Genomic DNA, 23,675 nt, shown 5'->3' with positions numbered 1-23,675 from the left:
AGTAGCATAATATGAATTGTAATAGAACTATACATTATATTATAATATAATAATAAATAAAACTAAAATACAACTTCATTCTTTATACTTTTAAATGTAACATTTAATTCAATGTGTTGCTTGCCATTTCTTTGTAATTATTTGTGAAGTTTACTAGCAATTTCTGAGTGAAAATTTTCAAATAAACATTTTTTCAGTGCATTAAGTGCGTAAAATATGCAAAAAGATTGCACAGATTCAGTGTGGTTCTATGTATTCTGTACAATGCTTCTGCCTGAATGCACTGATTTTATAATGACTGCCATAAAAAGAGCTAAATCAGAGGCTAGATATTTATATTGATTCCTCAAAGACCATTGCACGTCACAGTAGGAGCTTTATTATGCGTTTGTTTTGTTGAGGGGTTGATGCTAAATGTGAAATGAAGATTGCAAATGTTTTTTGACTGAGCAGATTTTAGCCCATATATAATTCATGCAGCCAAAGTTGTTTTATTGCATCTTTCCAATGTTCATTGATTTTATTAATATCCCCCTTGATGAGTTTATTAACAGTCGTGCAATAGTAGAAATGTATGACAGTAGCATGTTGAGTCACAGAGCTGCAAGATCCCATAACATTTCATTACAGATGTCTGTTGCCGAATGAAAAGCTGCTGTAATAATTATATAGTACATGCAGAACAACATGAGCAATTGTCTGGATTGGTCAATAATTCACCTGTGTTTTGGTAGAGAGTGAATCAGGACTGGATGGATCTGTTGAGATGTAAGCGGGTAAAACTCTTCTACCGTGTGTTATTTCAGTCTTAGACTGGGCCGGGCCGCGCACACACGCCCTGCTCTGTGAAACACGGCCATAACTCAATTACATGTCATAAAAGAAGCGCCATTTGCAGTCTGGGAGCTTGTAGGGAATCTTTACATTATTAAAACACTGTCAGGAGGACAAAGGGAGGCCAAGAGAAATCAAATTTTATATAAAGAGTGATTAAAAAAAAGCTGGTGGTTTTTACAGTGAAAAGCTACACTGAACCGAATGTCAAACAGGAAAATGACAAACAGGTCATGAATATAGTGAAATTGTGGTTTAATTTTAAATGATGTTGGAAGGTTTTTAAGTACAAAAGGAGAGTAGTTTGTGGTGTTGACGATTGACCAGATGTTTTTTGGAGTCTAAAGACTCCCAAATTGTCTACATTTTTGGTGCTTTGGAACCATTTAGTGTGACCTAACAGCAAGAGTATCGAGCAAGCGCTAGTGACAAATCTAGATTCATCTTATTGCATTCAGTGAGGCTTGCTGAAGTCGGTCAACAGGTTAATAGCTTATGGATCTGTGGTTTGTGAATGTTCTGTAAATACAGTTTTTATCTTTGCAGTATAGACACTCTCATACCATGTTGTTGTAATGCAGTGCAACTCTACATTAAGACCTGAAACATTACTCCACACATGTACACTAATACTCAAAAGTTTGGGGGCAATTTTTTAATATTTTTCAAAGATATGCTCACCAAGGCTGCATTTATGGTAGATAAAAAAAAAAGAAAAAGTAATTAATGTAATTTATTCCTGTAATGAAAACCTGCATTTTCAGCATTATTACTCTTTACAGTCTTCAGTGTCACATGATCCTTCAGAAATCATTCTAATATGCTGATTTACTGCTCTTATCAGTGTTGAAAACAGTTGTGCTGCTTAATATGTTTGTGGAAACAGATCATTTTTATTTTCAAGATTCTTTGATGAATAGAAAGTTTAAAAGAACAGCATTTATTTGAAATGAATTTGTTGTAACATTATAAATATCTTTTACTGTCACTTTTGATTAGTTTAATGCATCCTTATTGAATAAAAGTATTAATTTCATAAAAAAAAAACATACCCCAAAATTTTGAACAGTGGTGTATGTGAACAAATACACAGATCAACTACCGTCATGGTGGAGCAACAGTCAGTGTAGCAAATGCAATACAACATGCTTCTGAAATCCTCAATGTTTATAGCTTGTTAAGTGAATAACACGTCTGATGTAATGGCACAGGCGTCAGAAGGGAACTCGGAAGGGTTTTTTTTACCGCCACAGTCTTGCGCTTGCATTGTGTTGACTGTGTATTTACGTTTGCATACTTGTCTAGAATCTGTTTCTGGTCCCAATCACTCGCTCTCTGTTAGGACCCAGACGCTGAGGGTGAACAGGATGTGGACCTACTTGACATTCTCAGTAACCTGAGAGAGGCCTTTGTCCCCCTTAGGCCTGGAAACCGGCCCGGCTCTGCCAACAGCAAATGAATAAATCCTCATGCTCATAAAATGTGGGAATTAATAAATAATAAGTCGTCAGAGCCGACCGTCTCCTGCCAGATTCTTTCCTGCTGCCATAACAGAGTTCTGTTTATAGTGTGGAAGGTGTGCGTATGTTTGCATTTGCAGATGTGAGAAATGGGTCTGTATGCATAAAGTGAAGTGTGGAGTTTCTTTAAGTCACTTGTCTATCACCCCATTCTCTCAGTCCTTCCCTTATTTTCCTTCTTTCATCCTCTGCCTCCTCGTGCCATTTGCTGGTGGATCTGGCCTACTTAAGCTACTTTATTTTCCCTGTCTGTCTGAAATCACACTGATTTTGTGATTAATATGATGTGAATTAGAATTATGGGAAATTAATTCAAAAATGAAAGTTTGGGGTCTGAAAGATTTTTTAAATGTTTTTGACAGAAGTCTTTTCGGCTCTCCAAGGCTGCATTTATTTGATAAAAAAAATACAGTAATATTCTGAAATATTATTACAATTGAAAAGAACAGTGTTCTGTTGTAATATATTTTAAAATGCTATTTATTCCTGTGATGCAAAGCTGAATTGTTAGCAGCCATTACTGCAGTCTTTAGTGTCGTTCAGACATCATTCTAATATGCTGATTTGCTGTTATTATCAGTGCTTTTGTGGAAACCTTGATTAAAGATTAAAGTAAATGTTGGAGTTTGTGGGTCTCAGTGGAAATGAATGACTTCTGGTCTTTGTGTTGCTTGAAATCAGTGTGAACGGCCCTTTATTGTAAGTGGAAGACTGTAATTGGGACACAAACACACAGCCAGAGGCAGAGGTTTCTGCTGTTGTAGTCTGATGTAGTGAGGCGTGACTGAGTTCCTACACATGTGGCACTAATTTTCAGCACAACAAATCCTGTTAAAACTGAATTTAATCCACCTAATGACACATTAACTAATTATACGGAGTAGCACTGGGGAGGAGAGGAGGAACACAAATCGATTCATACGCGTTTATTCTTTCCAGCAGGATTTGTTTTACAAAGACTAGAATGACCATCTTGTAGGGTCTCAGACTTTTGAGTGTTCGTATATGCATTTGCTGTTAAATGATGCATGACAATTTCCAAAATTAGCTGTTTTTTCCTTAACTCCTTTTCACTTGATTATATATTTTTTCATGTTCAAAAATATTAACTAGTTAAATGAAGTATGGTGTTGCCTTATTACCTCTCTGACAGATGTAGGTTGATCTAAACAGTAGATTTCCTGGTCTGTTAAGAACCGATCCCTAACGTTCGCTAAGTTCTACCTAATTTCAGATTAGCAGAGCTTTAAATCCCTGCTGAGCCATTTCACTTCCTACTTTTGGTCAGAGTTCACCTTTTTGCTTTCACAAAAGGCCATTTTGGAACGTTTCAGAACAAGATTTGAAGAAGGGCTACAGAGAGAATGACGCTGGTGAAAGAAGCATGACTGCTTGTGTTTAATAACAGGTTTTTCTTTCAACATCAAGATTTAATGAGGAAAAAAAAAACATTTTCCCACCAGGTATTGATTGAATAATGAAAAGTTGGATTGGAGAGGTTGAGAAATTAGAGGGCTTGGTGATGTCAGAAACTTGCTTTGGAGAGAGCAAGTTATTACATTTTGTTTTTGTTTTGTTTGTTTGAATCGCGATGGCGCCGACGCTGATGGCTGCCTCCGTGGGGTGCAACATAGCGGTTAGCAGATCACTGAATGAGAGGGCAGCGTTACCAGAGATGCCCATATACCACACCATGTTACAACACAGTAACACAGTAACACAGAAACAATACTGTACTACATCGATGTTTCCTGTCGGCTCAGTTTTTGAGTGGACTTTGCTGTTCCGATGAGCATGAACGGAGTGGAGCGACTGAGCGGAGCGCACACGCATACTGTGTAATTTGCACATAATATACCTGTACATACAACTGTCTATTGTTATATACCTGTACATACAGTTGTCGATTTGTATATTTTTTATTCCTTATTTTACTTTTTTTAATTTATTTTTATTTTTATTTTTTATTATCTTTGTTTTTTGTTCTGTCACTGTCATTCTGTTACACTGTGGAAGCTTCTGTCACAAAAACAAATTCCTCGTATGTGTAAACATACCTGGCAATAAAGCTCATTCTGATTCTGATTCTTCTGATTGCTTGTTTTTTTTTTCTTCTTCTTTATCCTTTTCTTTTTCCAATGTTTTATTCATTTCTTCATTTTTCTTTTTTCTTTTCTTTTTTCTTCTCATTTTAATAGTTCCAATTTTATTTATTTTTGTTCCTTTCAATTTTCTTTTTTTCTGTTGTTTTAATTCCTTTTTCTTTTTAATTTATTTTTCTATTTTCTTTTTTTGTTCCTTTTCATTTTTCATTTTCTATTATTTCCATTTTTTCTCTTTTCTTACTTTCTTTTTTCTTTTCTTTTACTTTATTTTTGTCTTTCCTTTTTCACTTCATTCTCTTTTCTTTTTCATTTCTGTTCTTTTCTTTTCTCTCTCTCTCTTTTTTTTAAACTTCTTTTCTCTTCTTCTGATTCAAATGTAAATCCACATGTGAATGTGGGCATCTTAATGCTGTCCAGTCCAAGTTAGTAACCAGGCAGGATCACGGCTGCCAGGCTCCAGGAGATCAGCAAGAAGACTAATGGAAATATGCAAGGCTGCGTTGTCCTCTCTCATAGAGCCGTTACCCACAAACCCCCCTGTTGTGTGCCTGGCAGCACAAGAGAGAGTCTTTGCCAGCTTTTACCCCCCGAGCGACACGCTGCACCCCTCTCCCATATCCCATCTTTCTCAGTTCCGCTTTCCCAACAATACGTTTCTCTTTCACAACCGCCCGGAGAGGTAAACGAATTGAGCCTTATTGCAGAAGACTCAGTTGTTGATATAAGCCATACAGTTTTAAGGATATATAACAGAAACAGTTCTCTGAAAGGTGTATATGTTCAAGAACTTTTAACGGAACCGAATATCATAAATTGTGTGGTCGTAGTATATTTAGGACTATTCTTGCTTCCCAACCCACATACGCTGTTAGTCCTCTAAACGTCACAGATGCAGAAATCACCATATGGAGTTTGTAACTGCTGACTAATTCTCTCCAACCCTCTCGCGGTCCAATAAGCGAAGCTGCTCACGCTTGTTTTGTAGCATTTTAAACCACAGGAGCCTGGTTTTGCCCGATTACAACCAGACCCGCTTTGTGTGTGGGGGGAGTTTGTTACATGGAACCAAATGTAATTCCATTGAATTTATTCTGATGAAGATCTGGAAGCAGCGGCTTCATTTAAAGGTTTCTTCGAGTCTAATGGAGTGAATGTAGATGAATAGTCATTTAGTTTATATAATCTCTCTTTCTCTCTCTCTCTCTCTCTTTCTCTCTTTCTCTCTCTCTCTCTCTCTCTCTCTCTCTCTCTCTCTCTCACAGAGAGAGTGTTCCAACACACATGCTACTGAAATTTTTTTTTGTTTGTATTTTTGTCTTCTCCATGTGTGTGGTTTGGATGAAGATCACTGATCTGATCAGTGTTGTCTCGCACTTTTTTTTAGTTGTAATTAGGCACTTGTAGCTGACAAGATAAGAATTTGAGGCGTCATGGTTTTTGTTATATTTATGGGGTGCAGCGATTAAAGCAACTTGACGTCATTCATTTTTTGTAGTATTTTGGGATAAAAGCATCAGACAATGTGTTTTGTGTCCTAACATGCTGTGTGTGTGTTCTTTTAAAGCAATAAGCCCCAAGAAGCCGTGGTTTACAGTGAATTTATAACAGCTAAGGGGCGTTGTTAGGCATGATGCGAAGCGGAGTTGCTTTTATAAAATGGTTATTCCATATACGTAGTAAGATTTCACAAAATAAAACGGAGCAAATAAAGTGTAATGATATAAATAAAAACATTATTCTTCCGCCAAACAATGTAGTTCCTCAGAATCAGTTGTGGTTCCAACAAAGTGGTTGCCAAGGAACACACAAATGTAAACAAAGGTGTATGTTTGTAGAGTAATTTACAACAGCTTCGAACGTGGCTCAACCAATCAGAATCAAGGACCGGAACTATCCGTTTTATAATGTCCTTATAATTGTCATTTCTAGGCCTTATTTGTGATCTAAACAGAGAAACACACTACCCAAATCACCTGCCAGTCATCAATAAACAACTAAAGTCCATCATGGCACAGAAGAAAATGCTTTAGCAAAGATTAAGTTGTTTAAAACCTCCTTGAATAAACATCTTGCTTTTTCTCCTTCTTCACAATGCTAGCCAGTTACTGCCGCCTCGCTTCGGGCCAAAACAAACTAATGACCAAACAGTTACTCATTGTGAAATTAAGTAAACGATATTAAATGTCTTACATCAGTGTGATTACAAAAGTTGCAATTGTGTGTGTTGTTAAAGAGCCAAGTTTATTTAGACTCTCTTAGATAAAGGAGAATTGAAAACATTTGAAAGTCGAATTGAAGATTTAAAACTTTGATCTGTTTGTTTGAGCATCGCAACCAGCCCGACACTGCAAAATGTTGTTTGCAGACATGTTGTCATTAATTTTTTCTCAGTTTTCTGTGTGCATGATTGTGTGTAGGTATTGTAGATAGAGTGAAGCCTTGTCAGGCATTAGCTGTCTAATGAGGAGCTGCAGGAGAGATGTTTGATAAAATCACGCAAAAGGCCATATCAAATGTGCTCAGCTGTATCCATAAGACTGCCCACCAACTATATCTTTTGTATTTTGTCATATGCACATGAATGTAAAGTAACGCATTTCTTTTCTACCTCTTTCCTCTCACAGTTCAAGAGGTTCCTCTGTGACTCTCCTTTAGAGGTAAGTCTTTTTATATTTCAAACGTACAATTAGATTTGCCTCTCTTTCTGAAGTCTTGGCCAATTCAGAGGATTTCCCTTTGAAATTGCACAGGTCCAGTATAGTCTCAAAGCAGATGATTTAATCATTTTCATCAGTAGTTCCATACGGATCATAATCTTAACATTTCTTCTGGTTTCTAGTGAAATCCTGGTTCTGCTGGAGAACTCAAAGTACACTTATAGTTTCCATTGGTGGTCATTATAATTACTTAGAAATGATTTTGCACAGAACCGCTTTATACAAAATTGTATATTTTTTTCTTTTGATTTTAAAGGAGAATATGACTCAGAGATTCTTGACAGGCTTTGTGAGATACTTTCATATATTTATATAAAATTTTAGGGTAATGCCACATAAGAGTAACAATGTTAATTTTGCGCAGTCTATAGGAGAGCCGCAGTGAGACAAACAACATGTGGAAACGGCCCTCTGGGTAGCAGTGTAATTGTTGGGTTGTTTGTTTGTCATGAAACAATGGAAAAAGTTTAAAGTGTTGTCCAAACCAACCACATTTCTGTGCAGCATGGCATGGCCACACACACGGGACACAAACAAAGAGTTGACTATGATGTGAAATTGTCCCTGACAGATGAGCGTGTCTCTGTCATGTCCAGCTGCCATCGTTAAGCAATCCCTTTGTTGTGTTACTTTATTATTGAAGAGCAGAAGAGGACATTAAAGAGCAAATGTGGCTGGGCAAATGTTTGTTGATGTTTGAGATGTTAAAATGTGGTTGAATGGAGGAGGTTGACCATCTTACTGACTTTGCTTTTCCACTAAAAAAAAAATAGTACTTTTTTGAATTACAGAAAAGTACTGTGGCATGGTACAAACTAGGGATGCACCGATACCACTTTTTCCAGTACTCCCGTACCCACTGTATATATATATATATATATATATATATATATTAAATGTTTCCATAAAATATTAATTCATGTCCCAGTCACATTTACATTTAAACATTACTTACACTACCAGAATAAAAATCTTTTTTGTAATTTTACATTAACAATGTAAATAATAGGCTATTCTATTTATTAAAACCAAGTATAAATCTAATCAGTTTAGTGTTTTTAAGCAATTTACATTTATTCCAAAATAACAGCTCAAGGCAGTAACAGTTGAAACAATATATATATTTTTAAACAATTATATACATTATTTATGAACTGATGTTCAGAAGTTCTTTTTAATAATAAACTTATTTTCGGTTCATCAGTCATCAGAGCTCGGTTAACACTGGTCACAGATGCGGAGATGTACCTTTAATTTCAACAAGCTGAATGCTCACTAAAAAACCACCACAGATCATGTTTTCAGGCCATTTGAAGTTTGACTTGGCAAAGTGGTGATATATAAGTGTGTGAGTTGTTTACTTACTTTTTTTATTAGTCTTACCCTTAAAGGGTTAGTTCACCCAAAAATGAAAATTCTGTCATGAATTACTCACCCTTGTGTTGTTCCAAACCCGTAAGACCTTCGTTCATCTTCGGAACACAATTTAAGATATTTTTTTGATGAAATCTGAGGGATCTCTGACCCTCCCAAAGACAGCGAGGTAACTACCACGTGCGTTAAATATCGCATGCGATTTATCGTGCAGCCCTAATAATAACATTGGAATTAACCGAGTTATCAGTAATAAAACTGGTGCCTACAGTGCTTTTTAAAGCCATGGTAAGACAGATTGCATATGATCCTTAAATAGACCAGCGCCACCATTCAGTCACATTCATCTCTGCAGTGAATCTATTGGGGTACAGCCGTTTTACTTGTATTTTAAGTTGCAGGTGGCTTATAAGCCTTTTTGTTTAACTCTTCCTAAATGTTTTAAAGGGGGCGGATGTGGAGGGAAACATGTGCACTCTGCCTCCCTCTTCGTGCTAATGAAGATTGCTAGAATTTATAGCAAACATGATTTTATCACCTCGTCAAGGCTGGTAGCCAGACGCTCCAACATTAGTGCTGCCGATGGTGTAAACTTACTTACACTTTTTAGGTTATGTTGTTTGCAAACTTTTTTTTTGTTGTTGTTCAGGATGCATTTATTTGAGGAAAAATAAAGTGCAATTATTAGAATTTAAAAGAACTGATTTCTGTTGTAATATATTTTAAAATGTAATTTATTCTTGTGATGCACTCGTAGCTTCGTAACTTCACAGCTGAACCACTGATGTCACATGGACTACTTTGTCGATCATCTTGGTACTTTTCTGGACCTTGAACGTGGTAGTTACCTTGCTGTCTATGGGAGGATCAGAGAGCCCTCAGATTTCATCAAAAATATTTTAAATTGTGTTCCGAAGATGAACTAAGGTCTTGCGGGTTTCGAACAACATGAGGGTGAGTAATTAATGACAAGATTTTTCATTTTTGGGTGAGCTAACCCTTTAATGGCATTATATTGTTCATTCAGACTCAAAAGCGGAAACGGAACGTGAAAGCGGAACGCGCACAAACACAAGAGGTGGGATTTATCGCATGAACCAATCATAGCCAATCATAACCAGTCATATCCAATCATCAATCATCCAAAGCATTGTCTCCTCTCACGTGACTTTCCCCCATTCATTCTCCCCAAACTCACCACACGCTTTATGGGGTCTGTTAAAACTCAATGGGCTCAGGGGAGGCGAGAGAGACGCGGACTTCCGCTGCAACTTTACCTGTTGGTGTCGCTGTTGGACAGTTAATTTTGTTTTTAAATATTCTTATTTTACTTTTTTATTTCAGTTTTAGTAATTTTAAACCTTTTCAATTGCTGCCTAGTAAACATTTCTAATTTTCTTCTAATTTATATTTTATTTTATTTCAGCTTTATTTTAATGAACCAAAATGATTTTAATTAATAATATTAAATAATAATAACTAGGGCTGCACGATAAATCGCATGCGATATTTCCTTCAGAAATCATTCTAATATGCTGATTTGCTGCTCAGGAAACATTTCTTATTATTATCAATGTTGAAATCAGCTGTGCTGCTTAATATTTATGTGAAAACTGTGACACATTGTTTTTCAGGATTCGTTGATGAATAGAAAAATAAAAAAATATGAATCTTTCGTAACATTGTAAATGACTTTACTGTCACTTCTGATCTGATTAAATGTGTTTTTGTTGAATAAAAGTATTAATTTCTAAAATCTTACTGACCAAAACTAGTGTCACTAGTTTAGCTTAAGAAATTATGTTTTAATTAGATTTATTTGATTAGTACTACATTATAGAAAGATAACGCTAATATAGTGCTATTTGAAGTACTCTTTTATTCCATGCACAGATAAACTAAGATTCTGCGTGCAGAAATCTTAAAGGGGCAATTGGCATCAGGTGCAGAGCCGTGTGCTTGTGGCGTATCCACTCACTTAAAGATGCGTGAACAATAACACTATTTGAACTTCGCCTGGAAAGTCAAAAGTAAACGAACGTAATTGTGGATTTGCCATTAGCGTGCATTAGTCTCCTTCACCTGGTTGTGGTTATCTAGGTGTGTGTGTGTGTGTGTTTGTTCACGTGTGTATCACATGGCATGCGTGGCAGCATGTTTTGCGTCACTGAGATGCCCTTCTCCTGCTGCACGCCTGTGTTGCATTTGTATGTCTGTTTCTACTTGGCTTTATTTAAATGTCTTTTTATTGACCTGAAATGTCTGTCCTAAGGGGAAATGCTCATTAACAGTGGTGTTGTGTAATTAGTCGTCAAGGTTTTATAGACCTCAAACCCTTACTTTGCCCCATACCCCTGTTTTTCCACATGCATGTACACACATACTCGGCGTACACTATTTATGTCATTGTTTTCCTTTATTTTTTAATTCCAGTGACTGGTTCTGACAAGGAATAGCAATTAGCATTCAACTGTCTGTGTCTCTGCCAGCACGACACATATTCTCATCTGAAGGATAAACAGTGAAATCATTAGTGCATTAATAAACACTTCCCAATAATGTAATCAGAGCTCCACATGCCTGCATGTATCCAGGACAGGCATTGCATCTGTGTCGCAGAGGGAGCCGTTCCCCGGACGGGAGCGTGCATGCCGTGAGAAAAATGGCAGTTGTAATCGAGTGCTGCTGTTTCCACGTGGGGTTAAATGAGCCGTCGCTGAGCGCTGCGTCTAATGAGTGCTGTGTGTTTAGAGTGCCTGTGTGACTCGAATAACATTTGAGTCCTGCTGCAGCGTTCCCAGTGCCTCCCCAGGGCCATGGTTGAGGAATAATTCTTTGACATTTAATGCTCTGTGGGAATAATTACTGTAGTCAATAAATTGGATGTAATATAATATAACAGGGGGGGTTATTTTCTATTGTACTACACTCAAGTCAGTTTTGTTTGTATGGTGCTTCTCACAGTGTACATTGTGGTTATCTGTCTAACTAGACTATATAATGCTATTGGGTGATTCCAGGTATGTTGATGACTTGTCATCAAAAAGTGGACTTAAAGGAACACTCCACTATTTTTGAAAATAGGTGGAGTTTAAAACTTGATTCTTCTGTAGTTACATCGTGTACTAAGACCGACAGAAAATGAAAAGTTGCGATTTTCTAGGCCGATATGGCTAGGAACTATACTCTCATTCCGGCGTAATAATCAAGGAACTTTGCTGCCGTACCATGGGTTGCGTAATATCATTGCGCCTGCTGCACCGATGGTACGGCAGCAAAGTTCCTTGATTAGTACACGATGTAACTACAGAAGAGTCAATAGGCTTAATGGATTCGAAAACGGTAAAACTCAACTGTTTAACTCTAGGGGAGTTGGAAAATGGGCCTATTTTCAAAAATAGTGGAGTGTTCCTTTAAATTTAACCGAATTCAACATATAGTACAGCAGTAGTTTTCAAATTAGGGTTCAAATTAATGTCAAATGTTCATATTATTTAGCTTTTGATGATCACAGAAGGAGAACAGGAGTTATCATTTAACATCTAATTTAACAAAATAAAAAATAATAAATAAATAATAGAAAATAAAAAGTTATAATCAAATTATATATGTATATATATATATACACACACAAGTGTGTTTGCATAATTATATAAATTATTAATTTTGTGTGTGCGCTTTAAGTGTTTTAAGCATTTTTTATTTAATTGTATTTATATTCATATGTACTTGCATATACTAACACATAACATAATCAGAACAAGAATAAATAGATTTTTATTTATAAATATAAAAGTTATTATAAATTTTACGCACAAACATACACGCACACATATATACAGTACATACATGTATAGTATATTATGTGATTTTTTTATTACATAAAATATTTTTTTACTTTATCATATTTTAGTATCATATTTTTTGTTTTATTAAACATTTTTGTAAAATGTTATGTATGTCCATATACATAAACACAAATAAAATAATTTAATTTAATTTGTGTAAATGATTGTTGTTATAAATTTTATGCACACACACACATAATTATATTCTGCCAAATTATATATAAACATTTTTTTTCCGAAAATACTAAAATAATAAAACATGAATAAATGTATTGTAATTTATATGTGAATTATTGTTATTATTGTACATTTTACACACGCACACACTTTTTATTAAAATTTTATAATTTGTACATTTGTATTGTCAAGGGATCTCTTCTCTTATTCTATAATACTATTATGATACTGTACATGTATCAGTGTATGAGTGCAGCCTCCTGTATGACAGAATCTGGCTGGATGGTTTCCTGCATGCATTAACTTCTCTTATTGTTTCTACGACATAGAGGAGTCACTCTATTGTTAATAAAACAGGAATGTTAACTACCCCATCCGCCTGACAAACAGCCTGCTGCCGTCCCCTCTGCCGACTGCAAACGGACGCTTAGCACGCCACTGCACGCTAGAGAAAGCCGGCCAAACAAAGAGTGACACAGAGCTCCATATGCTTGTGATTTGGACCCCTGCCTTTATTGTTGGCCTCATCTGTGTGTTTTGCTTGCGTTCACAGTGGCACAGATGTAGTCATTAGGCTGTCCGGCGAGGTGATCCCGGGGTCAAGGTGATGCCATTTTCCGCACTTAGGTCATGGCTGCGTAAACATGCCTGATACTTTTACCGTGAAATACTTCTGCGGGGGCTGCGTTTCATTAAAACGGAGCAAAAACACCCTCTAGAGCATTCCGTCAGATCATTATGGATGAAAGATGGGCGGCTGTCAGGTGGTGCTGAGAGCTTAACGTTCTTTTAGCGGCTCTCCGCTGCCGGAGGGTAAGTTAGCATGACAGGCGTTGGATTTGAGTCTGGTCTGGTTCTGACAGAAACGGGGCCCGGCACATGTGGTGCCAAAAGGCAGATTGAGAAGGGGCTCTCCGTTTCACCGCAAGCCCTTAATCATCACCGCTAGCCGCTCTATGAAAGCACCTTCATCTTGAGCGGCTGTGTTTACTTAATACTGACAGCTAGTTTAAACCGCCAACCCGCTGGACAAGCACTTTGAATGAAAGTAACTAACCTATACATATGGAATGTGGTCCTCGCTGGGGGAAATGACAGCTTTACTTTAACACCTCTCTAGGGATGTTGTGAACCGAGCAAAGTTTATACTTTGGAAGATGCTAGGTTTTACGGGACTGAACTTAAATTTACAGTAAAAAGAAGAAAAAAAAAGGTTTATTTATAGAACTGATATAATGCTAATTTTGCATCCTCCTAAAGGACTAAAATCTGTTTCTGTACCCATATAGTATGTAACCTTAATAATACAGGTGGTAAAAGAGAGTTCATTACAAGTAGCTTTTCCATAGGCTAAAAGTTATATACACTGAAAAAAAAAACTTGGTGTAGAAACAATTTTCGCTCAGAAGTTACTATTGCATTTCACAAACATTTACAGAGAAACTGCAAGTAACGCACTGCATTAAAAATAAATTTTGAAGTAGAAAAACTGAAATATTTTCTTGTATTACAAAGTCCAGTAATCTTCGAAAACTTCAAACTTTGGAAAATATATATATAATTTTGCTGTGTACTAATATATTCAATTCAAGTTTATTTGTATAGCACTTTTACATATTGTTTCAAAGCAGCTTCGCAGAAAAGGCATGTTTCAAAATATATAGAAGTATATAGAAAGTAAAAAATAGAAACATAAATACAAAGCACTTTTGTGACACTAAAATAATGCAGTAAACTTCAGTTAAACAGCATCAGACGTAACATAAAACCCAACTGAACATTACTGATGACAAAAAATTTTAAATAAATATATTTGTTTAAATGAAATATTAAATGTAAAGGATGCAGGGAATTGTCAGTCTATGGTGTTTCACTGTAAAGTATACAATAAATATTCACGTTACCTCCAAAATCTGTACATGTAACAGTATTCTACTGTAAAATTAAAAAAATCTCTATATCCACCTTATTTTGCAACGCAAAAGCGATCTATTTTCTGTGAATGTTTGAGACTTCCGATTCATTAGCCAAAGATTTAATAGAAAATAACAAAAGAATAACAAAGTACAGTAAACAGTAAAACTATTTGCGTTTCAAATTACAGCAATACATTCAAATAATATGAAACAAAATACCACTTTGCGATATCACGCAGCATAATAACTGGAAGTGAATGACACCGGAAGCCTCGCACATTCAAGTTACAAATGGTGGCACCCGTTATTACGTTAAGAATAATGTGGATAAAATGTCTAGTTAGGACGTTTTCACCGTATATAGTAAGGGACCTTGCCGTTAACTAATTAACAGGGTTTTGCAGTCTTTTACCGTAAAAATTACACACATTTTTTTACTGTGTAGGTTTGAACATTGTGAGTGGCGTTTGTGATGTTTCTGTGTTGGTTTTAATTTGGAGGTGAGTGACCGTGGCACAGCAGCGTCTAAAGCCTCTCATACTGAACGGATTGGCCGAGTCGCTCCCCTGGTGTTGTGATAACGAGCCGCCTTCCTGCAGGGCTAACTGGACCCAGATGGGCCGAGGAGGCCGCGGAGAGATCCCGTTACGGCTACGGCTGCGTAGGCCCCCTCCCGCTGAGACGTTTGAAGTCTCGTTGGTGGACCAGGCTGAATAAAGCGCCCTCCTCGATAAGCCACTTGATTGAAAAAAGCCAGCGTGAAGGTTTAAGTGGGAAATACGATCTCGGGCAGGTAACGGTTTGGGGTTTTACTGCCGTCCAAAACAGCAGACATATATTCATACACGAGTGCATTCATGTCACGTGAAGGAATGTGGGCTTTTATCTTCAGACACAACAGTAGTGGTAGTTGTTTTATTGTGGTTCGACTCACTGATTTACACACACCTTCACACACAGGGTAAAAACGGCCCCTTGGTCCCTCCTGCACAGGCTTTCAGTGTGGAGATTGATTTTGTTCATGCAAGGATTTTTATTAAATCACCTCTTGTAGTTTGTGTGTGCGCCTGGCATGGACTTTTACTCCACCCACACACACACACACACACACACACACACACACACACCTCTGCTCTCGGCCCACATGTGGGAACTATTAGCAAGCTACTGTACACCCTGTGTTCCTTTGCAAGCTCAGACTTTCAAATTGTTTGAGCATTGATTGACTCGATTTTACACAGGATCACACACAGGAACATATTTCATAACGTTTTCAGTTATTTGATTCATTTTTTATGATAATATTGGAAATTTGGAAATTCAACTTGAAGTTTAAGTAAGATCAAAACTGACTGTTCCTGGTCTTATTCTGCACAGTTCATCAGTATATACACACACAAAAAAATTATCAATAAAATGTAAAATGGCTGTGAAGTTTTTCAGCCCCTCCTCTCCAACCATTTTCATCATCCAATCAAATCCTGATGCATAAAATCAAGTCCCACCCTTCATGTTTTTTTTTCTAATTGAATATCCTGTTTATCATTATGGATAAAATTGGGATGTTTCGTTATGACTAAAAAGCGGCTCCCTTTCTAGTATGCCCTTTATTTGCCCTATACTTTATATATTAGGGCTAAGTCAATCCATTTTGATAAACATTTTTGCAATTCACCAGTGTTTGTTTTTGGAGCAATGCTTCAAAAGTATGAGTTGTCCAAATGATATATTCACTATTAGATTTGTTCATTAGTTGTTAATTGAACAACAGTTGAAAGAATGCATTAAATTAATAAAAATGGACAGTATAGACATTAATAATGTAACAAAAGATTCCTATTTCAAAAAAATGCTGTTCTTTTGAATTGTCTATTCATAAAGAATCCTAAAAAAATGCATCACTGTTTCCAGAAAAATAATAAGCAGCTCAATTGTGTTAATCATTGATAATAATATTGATAATAAATATTTCTTGAGCAGCAAATCAGAATATTAGAATGATTTCTGAAGGATCATGTGACACTGAAGACTGAAGTAATGATGCTGAAAATTCAGCTTTTTCATTATAGGAATTAATTACATTTAAAAAAAGATTAATATTGTATATTAATATTTTAAATTGTAATAATAATTCACATTTTTTAATGAATATAAAACATTTTTCTTCTTCTTTTTTCCACTTATAAATATCATGTGAGTAATGTATGCTTGAGTCTGACCAGCAGAGTTTCCAGCATCTAATAAAAAGAGGCGAAAGCCTACAAATAAATACGTTGTATAATAATTACATTTTCATAATAATAATTGCTGTTCTCTCTCTGACTTTCGCTCATCTTCTCCAGGCTGAGACCGCTCCTGATGGTCCTGATGTGGGCTACGGCTCGTTCCATCAGCAGTATTGGTTGGATGGCAGAATAGTAGCTGTAGGAGTTCTGGACATCCTGCCCTCCTGTGTGTCGTCTGTGTACCTCTACTATCACCCCGAATTCTCCTCGCTCTCACTGGGCACCTACTCTGCTCTCAGGTTGGTCAGCCAATCATAAATTCTATCTAATCTTTGAGCTTTTTAATCTGACTTGAAATTAAGTGTGAATCTGCTCTGTGCTGAAACTAGTTTGAGCCTTTTCGTTACCAGCCTAAACCTTTAACCACTAGGCTACACTACCTCCCAACAAAAGTTTAACAGCATTAATGCAGCAGATGAACAGCACAGGAATCCATCCTGATTCTGCTCTCCTTTATATTGTTGTCTCTGAATATGCTTTCCAACAAGTTTCCAGTGGTTGTGCTGGTCGATCAGAGAGTTTGAATGCATATTAAATTCAAAACACAACCACACACAACCACAGGCCTATATTTCTTTGTCTTTCACATATGTGTGCACATATTTCACATGGGCTGCTCACCTGATTAGGTTACACTTTACAGGAGATGCCAGATGTGTGTGTGTGTTATACTCAGGTTTGGGTGTCTGGAGGCCTCGGGAGCCTCATTTCTCACAGACAGAAGAATAAAAAGAAGGCTAAGGGAGAGAAAGCGTTGTGCATGGGGCTCTGTTGTGCCCAGAGCAGCTGGTGTCAGTGTCTTTGTGCTGTTGTGTGTCAGTGTGATCGAGTGAGACTGTCTGAGTGCAGGATGTGACACTGTTCAGCAATGTGTCTCCATGCTGCGCTGGACGGTAAAAATAATGATGAATGGCTAGCAAAGATAAACAAAGTGAGTTTCCTCTGAGTCCTAAACATGCTGAAAATTAATTTAGAGTGTTTTGGTGATTCTTATTAAAATTTGCTTTTGTCATATTTAACCCCTAAATTATAAGAATTTAAAAAAAAAAAGAATTTTTTTAAAAGAAGATTTTTTTTTTAAGATCAGTGAAGGATTATTTAGATTTATTTATTTAGAACATTGTGTCTGGACATTGTACCATATTTTATTTAATATTTTTAGAATTGATTTTAATTCCCATTATAGTAATAATGGAAACATTTATATATAATTTTATTACCAGTATATAATTTTTATATATTTTAAGTACAGTACAAAAATTAAAGGCAGTGCAACAAATACTGTCATAATGTACAAATACTTCAGTTTAAATAATTGAATATGGTTATAAGAATTTGTTGAAAATTGTTGTTAAAAATGTGCTTATTTGTCATAATAATAAAAAAAAGTCCTTCCTTTCATTAAAAAAAAATATTATTTATTTATTTATTTTCTTTTGGTGTGAAATATGGCCCATGAAATGTCATATTCTTGACGTTTCATCAAATTCTCCCTCTTTTAATCAGTCTATTTTTCTTGTTATTCAGTAAAAATATCTTCTAAACATCCTTCAAAGAAAATACATTTATTCAAAAAAATTATATTTACCATTTTAAGAAACTTTGTTGTGTTGCTTCATTGACTGCTATTTTTACATCTCCTATAATAGTTAGACAAATATGGTCCTCACATCTCCTGCTCTGTGTGTGTATGTGTATGTGTGTGTGTGTGTGTGTGTGTGTGTGTGTGTGTGTGTGTGTGTGTGTGTGACATTAATATTAAGCAGACGTCTTGTCGGTGGTAAGCGCTGTGGCTTAATTGGCTTGTGTAGGGGTGTCAGAGTGCTGAAGAGGAGATAATGGAGGCTTCAAGCTGCTGCCAGCGCTGAGCAGGGAGGGGGCTGCCCTTTCTTTCTGTCCCTCTTTCTTTCTCCATCTTTTTGTGAATGGGTTCCACAGCCTCTTCTTATCCATCTCTCATTCATGGAGAGCCAGGCTTTGTCACCAGGGGATGGGAACCCGGGAACCTGGCAGCGACCGCATGACCTTCCAGCACCTCGCTGTTTGTCGTCGCTCCTTTTCCCTACACTATTTTTCTCTTTCATTTTCCACCACTTTTATTTTGCTTTGGCTTCTCTCTATCTTCCTCTCTTTTTCCCGCATGAAAAAAAAAAAGATTTCTCCTCCTAATTTTTAGGAAGACCGAGAGTATGAGGTGTACAAAATGCAGAAGAAGAGAGAAGAAAGAGCAGGATTTATTTATGGAAAAGAGAAACGTGTTTGTTCAGGGAATAAAGCCAGAAGTGAAAAGAGAGAGAGAGCAAGAGCTCGTTGATTGCTTGCAGGAGGAAGTATAAATCTCCTCTATTTTTCCTCCTGTTTTTATTTTCTCAGTTCCCTTTTGTTTTTCTCCTCCCCTTCCTCTTTTTCTGCACTTCCTTCCTCTTTTTCATACACATGTGAATGGCTGTTTATGAGGGAAACAGTTGATCTGGTCTGTATGCAGCAAGTTTGGTGATGTTTTATCTACTTTAAGCATCATATCCTGATAATAGTATAATTAAGAACTGTTAATAGTTATTAAAGTTATTAATCAAGCTTAATCTGATCTTTGTATAGTTATAAAAACAGTAAACAGTTATAAATCAGTTTTATTGTCAGTTGCTTATTTTTCCCTAGGTTTAGTGTCATATCTTTAAAAAAATCCCTTTAATATTACACTTGACATGTCTCGATGAAGCATATTTGAATGTAATTTCAAGAGATTTCAAAGCAGTATTTCTGCTGTTTTCCTGTCTTTTCTTGCACAAAGCTATTGTATGTCTTCAGAATATAGCAAAACAAGTCACATGGCTCAAGTTTATGCTTCTTCTTTCTTTTTTTTTGTAATTTTTACATCTTAGCCCAAATCCTCCATTATGAAAAAGAGCTTCTTTGACATTTTGCAAAATATCTCCTTTTCTGTTCCATAAAAGTAAAAAAGTCACATAAAATGTTACATAAATCTGTCAAACTACATAGATAAACTCTGCAAAAATAAGTGAATGTTACCATGATTTCATCACGAAAACAACTGATAATTAAACGGTGGATATTTGTAGCATTAAATCAGCATTATATTGTCTTTGTAATGAGCAGTTTGAAGTTTTACAACCTTGAGCACAAAGTTATTAATGTCAAACTAACTGGACAACATTGCATGACCACATACACACGCCTGTTTCTGCTCTCATTCTCTCTGCAGGGAGATTGCCTTCACCAGGCAGTTGCAGCAGCAGTCGCCCAAACTTGCCTACTACTATCTGGGTTTCTACGTCCATTCGTGTCCCAAGATGCGCTATAAGGTACGTTCATCTTTTTCTTGCATTGGTCAAGTGTCACCTAACTGAACTCTTATGTACTGCAATGCCATATTGAACATGCACAGAAAGAAATGAAAGCTTTTGCTTGATGTCATGCTGCATCCACATAGATAGGTGGCAGTATAGAGACCACGACTACTGTAGTTTCATCCAGCAAAATGCATTTTTATCTTGTGCATCTACCTAAAATGGTTTCATAAATCTTCTGGTACCATTCTGAAGTGAAGTTTAAGATAAATTGTGCTGCTTAGTCTTGCACTTTCAAAACTTTTTCCCTAGACTGCACTTTGCTGTATTGTAAAGCAATATGCATCAAAATAAGTCCTTATAAAGGGTGCAACTATCCACTTTCTTAAATAGTTTATATGCATGTATCCTCTCTATCACACTGTTGGGCAAGAGGTAGGCCGCAGTGGTTGAATAATCAACAGGGTGGCTTTCTGTTTTGGAGCTGAAGTAGACACCTGTTAAAGGTGTTAATCGTCTGTCGTCCACCAGCATCACACCTCTCTGCTCGGTTGCCGCTGTGATCTGTTTCTCTCATTACTGCTCCCCAAAGACTCACCCTGGAGCAACCGCAGTGCCACACTTCTGGAAACCTGCCTCCGCCACAGGAAATATCTCTGCCTCCTTCCTTTATTAGACCTGTGAGATGGTAGATACAGTATAGGAGGAGCAGTGTTCAATTTATTTATCGACTATTGTAGTATTTATTATTATTTTGAATTAGCTTTTATTTTTACATTTTTTGTTTTCATTTTAATTTTTGTATATTTTTAAATACTTCTATTCAGCATTTTTAATATAATTTTATTTAATTTTAATACTTATTTCAGTTAGTTGTCAAGGCAACATTTCTAATTTTCGTTTACTTTTTATGAGATTAAGGTTTTTATCTAATATTAATTAGGGCTGTCAAATCGATTAATCATATATATATATTCTTATTTATATATGATTTAAGTTATATATAAATATAAATATATATTACATATTTTTCTTAAATATATACATGTATATAGCTATATAGCTATGCATATCTTAGAATGGCCTACAAGAGGTGTTACACATCAGTTTATCTGGTTCACTTGCGTTTGAGACACCTTCAACTCTAGACGAGCATTAATTTCTATGTAATTCTAATTCATCAGCGCAATCTCAATTTCGCAATCGCATGCCTGCTTTTCAGCCCTTAAGCCTCTTGGTGCGGACAAACCAAGGAAAATGTCGAGGTATGCTTCCAGATTTGGCTTATTGAGTTTCTGACACCGTTAGCTGTTCCTGCAACGTGTTCTGTAGCCTCACACGTGGCTTGTAGATGGTTTTGCGAACAAGGGACTTGGAGCCGTGTTCAAGCTGGGCCGCAGGACTATGGAGGATGACAGTAAAGCAGTCCAGTAGGAACTCTATGTAAGTGCTTGCACAGGTGTGGCCGAGCGAAAAGCGTGTTGGCCGTTGTTTGACTGAGACGAGGGAGATGCTGGGAAACTGAACAGCTGATTCATGTACAATGGACAGAGATTGTGAGAGAGGAGGAGAATGTAAATAAAAGTGACGGACCGGCCTAGAGCTGAAGGCAAGGAAGTGGGAACATATGCATCTGTTGAAGCTATTAGCGGTTGAGGAAGAGGTCAGAGCTACTGTAGTGCATGATGTCACCTGATAGTGTTATCAGAGAGGTAGACGGCTCTCCTCTTTATTTAAACATTCCTCTCTTTAAAGGAATAGTGCACCTAAAAATTATGATGCTGTCATTTACCCATCCATTGCTCTGAAATCTCATTCATGCTTATGTTCAATTCAAAAATGGCTCCTCAAGACATACAGCACCATCTCATCATCATCATCAACAGGCATATTTGAATTTGAGATTTCAGAGCACTATCTCTACTGTTTCTGTCTTTTTCTTGCGCAAAGTTATTGTATGTCTTCATAATATAGCAAACAAATTATATGGATCGTTTTTATGGTCCTTTTTTGTCATTTTTGGAGCTTGACAGCCCCAATTCCCATTATGAAAAAGAGCTTTTTGGGCATTTTTCAAAATATCTTAGATGCAACCACTGATCGATTTTTCACATTGGAGCTCAGCTCAAGTTATTCTATTGCATGTGTTGTTTATCTATCCTTTTATTTGCAATTTACAATTATTCTATGAAACAGGTGCCTTTTCCAGTTAATATGCTAAATTTGATTAAGATTTAAATTTTTTTTTAAAAGTGGTGTTATATCACACAAATAATGTGTATTCTATTGCATTGTGGCACCTTAAGTTAAAGGCACAATATGTAAGATTTTTTTATTAAAATATCCAAAACCACTAGAACAGTGTTATATATTTTGCTGACTGTGTACTTACATTATCCCAAATGTTTCGTAGAATGTTTAAGTCCAGAGAAATAAGCAATTTTAACTAGTGACACGGAGCATGTCTATAGTGTCATTGTGTCGCCTGCAATGACGTCATAACCCTTCGATTTCCGGTTTTGTTTTTTAGAAAACATGGAAACACCAAAGACGCTTTAATATGTTATGCGTTTTATTAGACAGGTGACGACCGCACAGAGTAGCATTATAACAACTTTCACATGTATCTAGTATGATAAAACAGCGCTGCTTTACCCCACATACACACGACCGGAAGGAGCGGAGGCGGTCGACTGTGGCATAATAAAAGCTCTGCTGCTTTCGAGCCGTACGTGTGTCGTGCTCGTTCAGTGGCCTCGTTTCGCTTCGACGGCTTTCAGCCTCACCCTGCTTCATACTACGACGTTAATAAATCATTAGCTCATCCATGAACATGATTTCTGCCCGAGTGCCGTCGGATTGCGTCGGCTGTGGGGGTGAAGACGACAACTCCCATGATTCCACACTCAGTCACGGCGTCATCAAACTACGCCTTTGTTTCTTTGTTTGTTTTGAATACGCGCCTTCTAGCGGCGAAAACTTACATATTGTGCCTTTAACCCTCTGAGAACACTTGGTACCTTCACGATCAAAAGGGACCAAAAAACTTTTTTTTTTTTTTTTCAGGAAAATCTAATGTTTTGTTCAATAATTTTTTTTTAATTATTATTTAGAATTTTGGGGGGAGTTTATGATACTATGCAATATTTATAAAATTTTTATCAGCAATTTTTTACATTACTTTTTTTTTGTATTTCCCATTCATTTCCTATGCCGGTCAGTTTTGATCATGAAGGTACCAAGTGTTACTTTTTATTTTTCCACCCTTTAACATATCCATATATATATTTCTATCATGAGAACTCTCAGAAGATTTTAGCATGGTAATGGATATGACAATGCATATAAAATAACCAGATCTATACAGGTGGAGCTGGGGAAGGTGAAGGGTTTCAGAGGAACTCTGAAAGCGTGCTGCAATGCTCAAGCGAATGCTAATCAGCCATTTAAATGTAAAGCAACAAGCTCATTGGCTACGTATGCAAAATAAACCAATCAGCTTGACAAATTGTTTAATGCTAAGAATATCATCAGTTTCTGTTAAGGACCCATCAGCCTGTCATCTAGAGTTTCATTACAAAACTTTGCATA

The 23,675-nt window shown here is 36.5% G+C and overlaps 1 protein-coding gene across 5 annotated transcripts in view; it reads left to right on the top strand.

The window, feature by feature from the left end:
* Positions 1-23,675, top strand: part of LOC107655512 (arginyl-tRNA--protein transferase 1-like) — a 112,483-nt gene that overhangs the window by 50,996 nt on the left and 37,812 nt on the right. For all 5 annotated transcript variants that reach the window (XM_016443027.1, XM_016443036.1, XM_016443018.1 and 2 more), the window contains 3 exons: positions 7,084-7,116; positions 16,834-17,015; positions 20,000-20,099. In XM_016443027.1, the coding sequence (XP_016298513.1) occupies positions 7,084-7,116; positions 16,834-17,015; positions 20,000-20,099 (315 nt within the window). The remainder of the gene's footprint in view (positions 1-7,083; positions 7,117-16,833; positions 17,016-19,999; positions 20,100-23,675) is intronic.

Source organism: Sinocyclocheilus anshuiensis, unplaced genomic scaffold, assembly GCF_001515605.1.
Source record: "Sinocyclocheilus anshuiensis isolate Anshui unplaced genomic scaffold, SAMN03320099.WGS_v1.1 scaffold1463, whole genome shotgun sequence".
Classification (NCBI taxonomy): domain Eukaryota; kingdom Metazoa; phylum Chordata; class Actinopteri; order Cypriniformes; family Cyprinidae; genus Sinocyclocheilus; species Sinocyclocheilus anshuiensis.
Note: the sequence above shows the minus strand (reverse complement) of the source record. Positions and strands in the feature narration are given on the sequence as shown.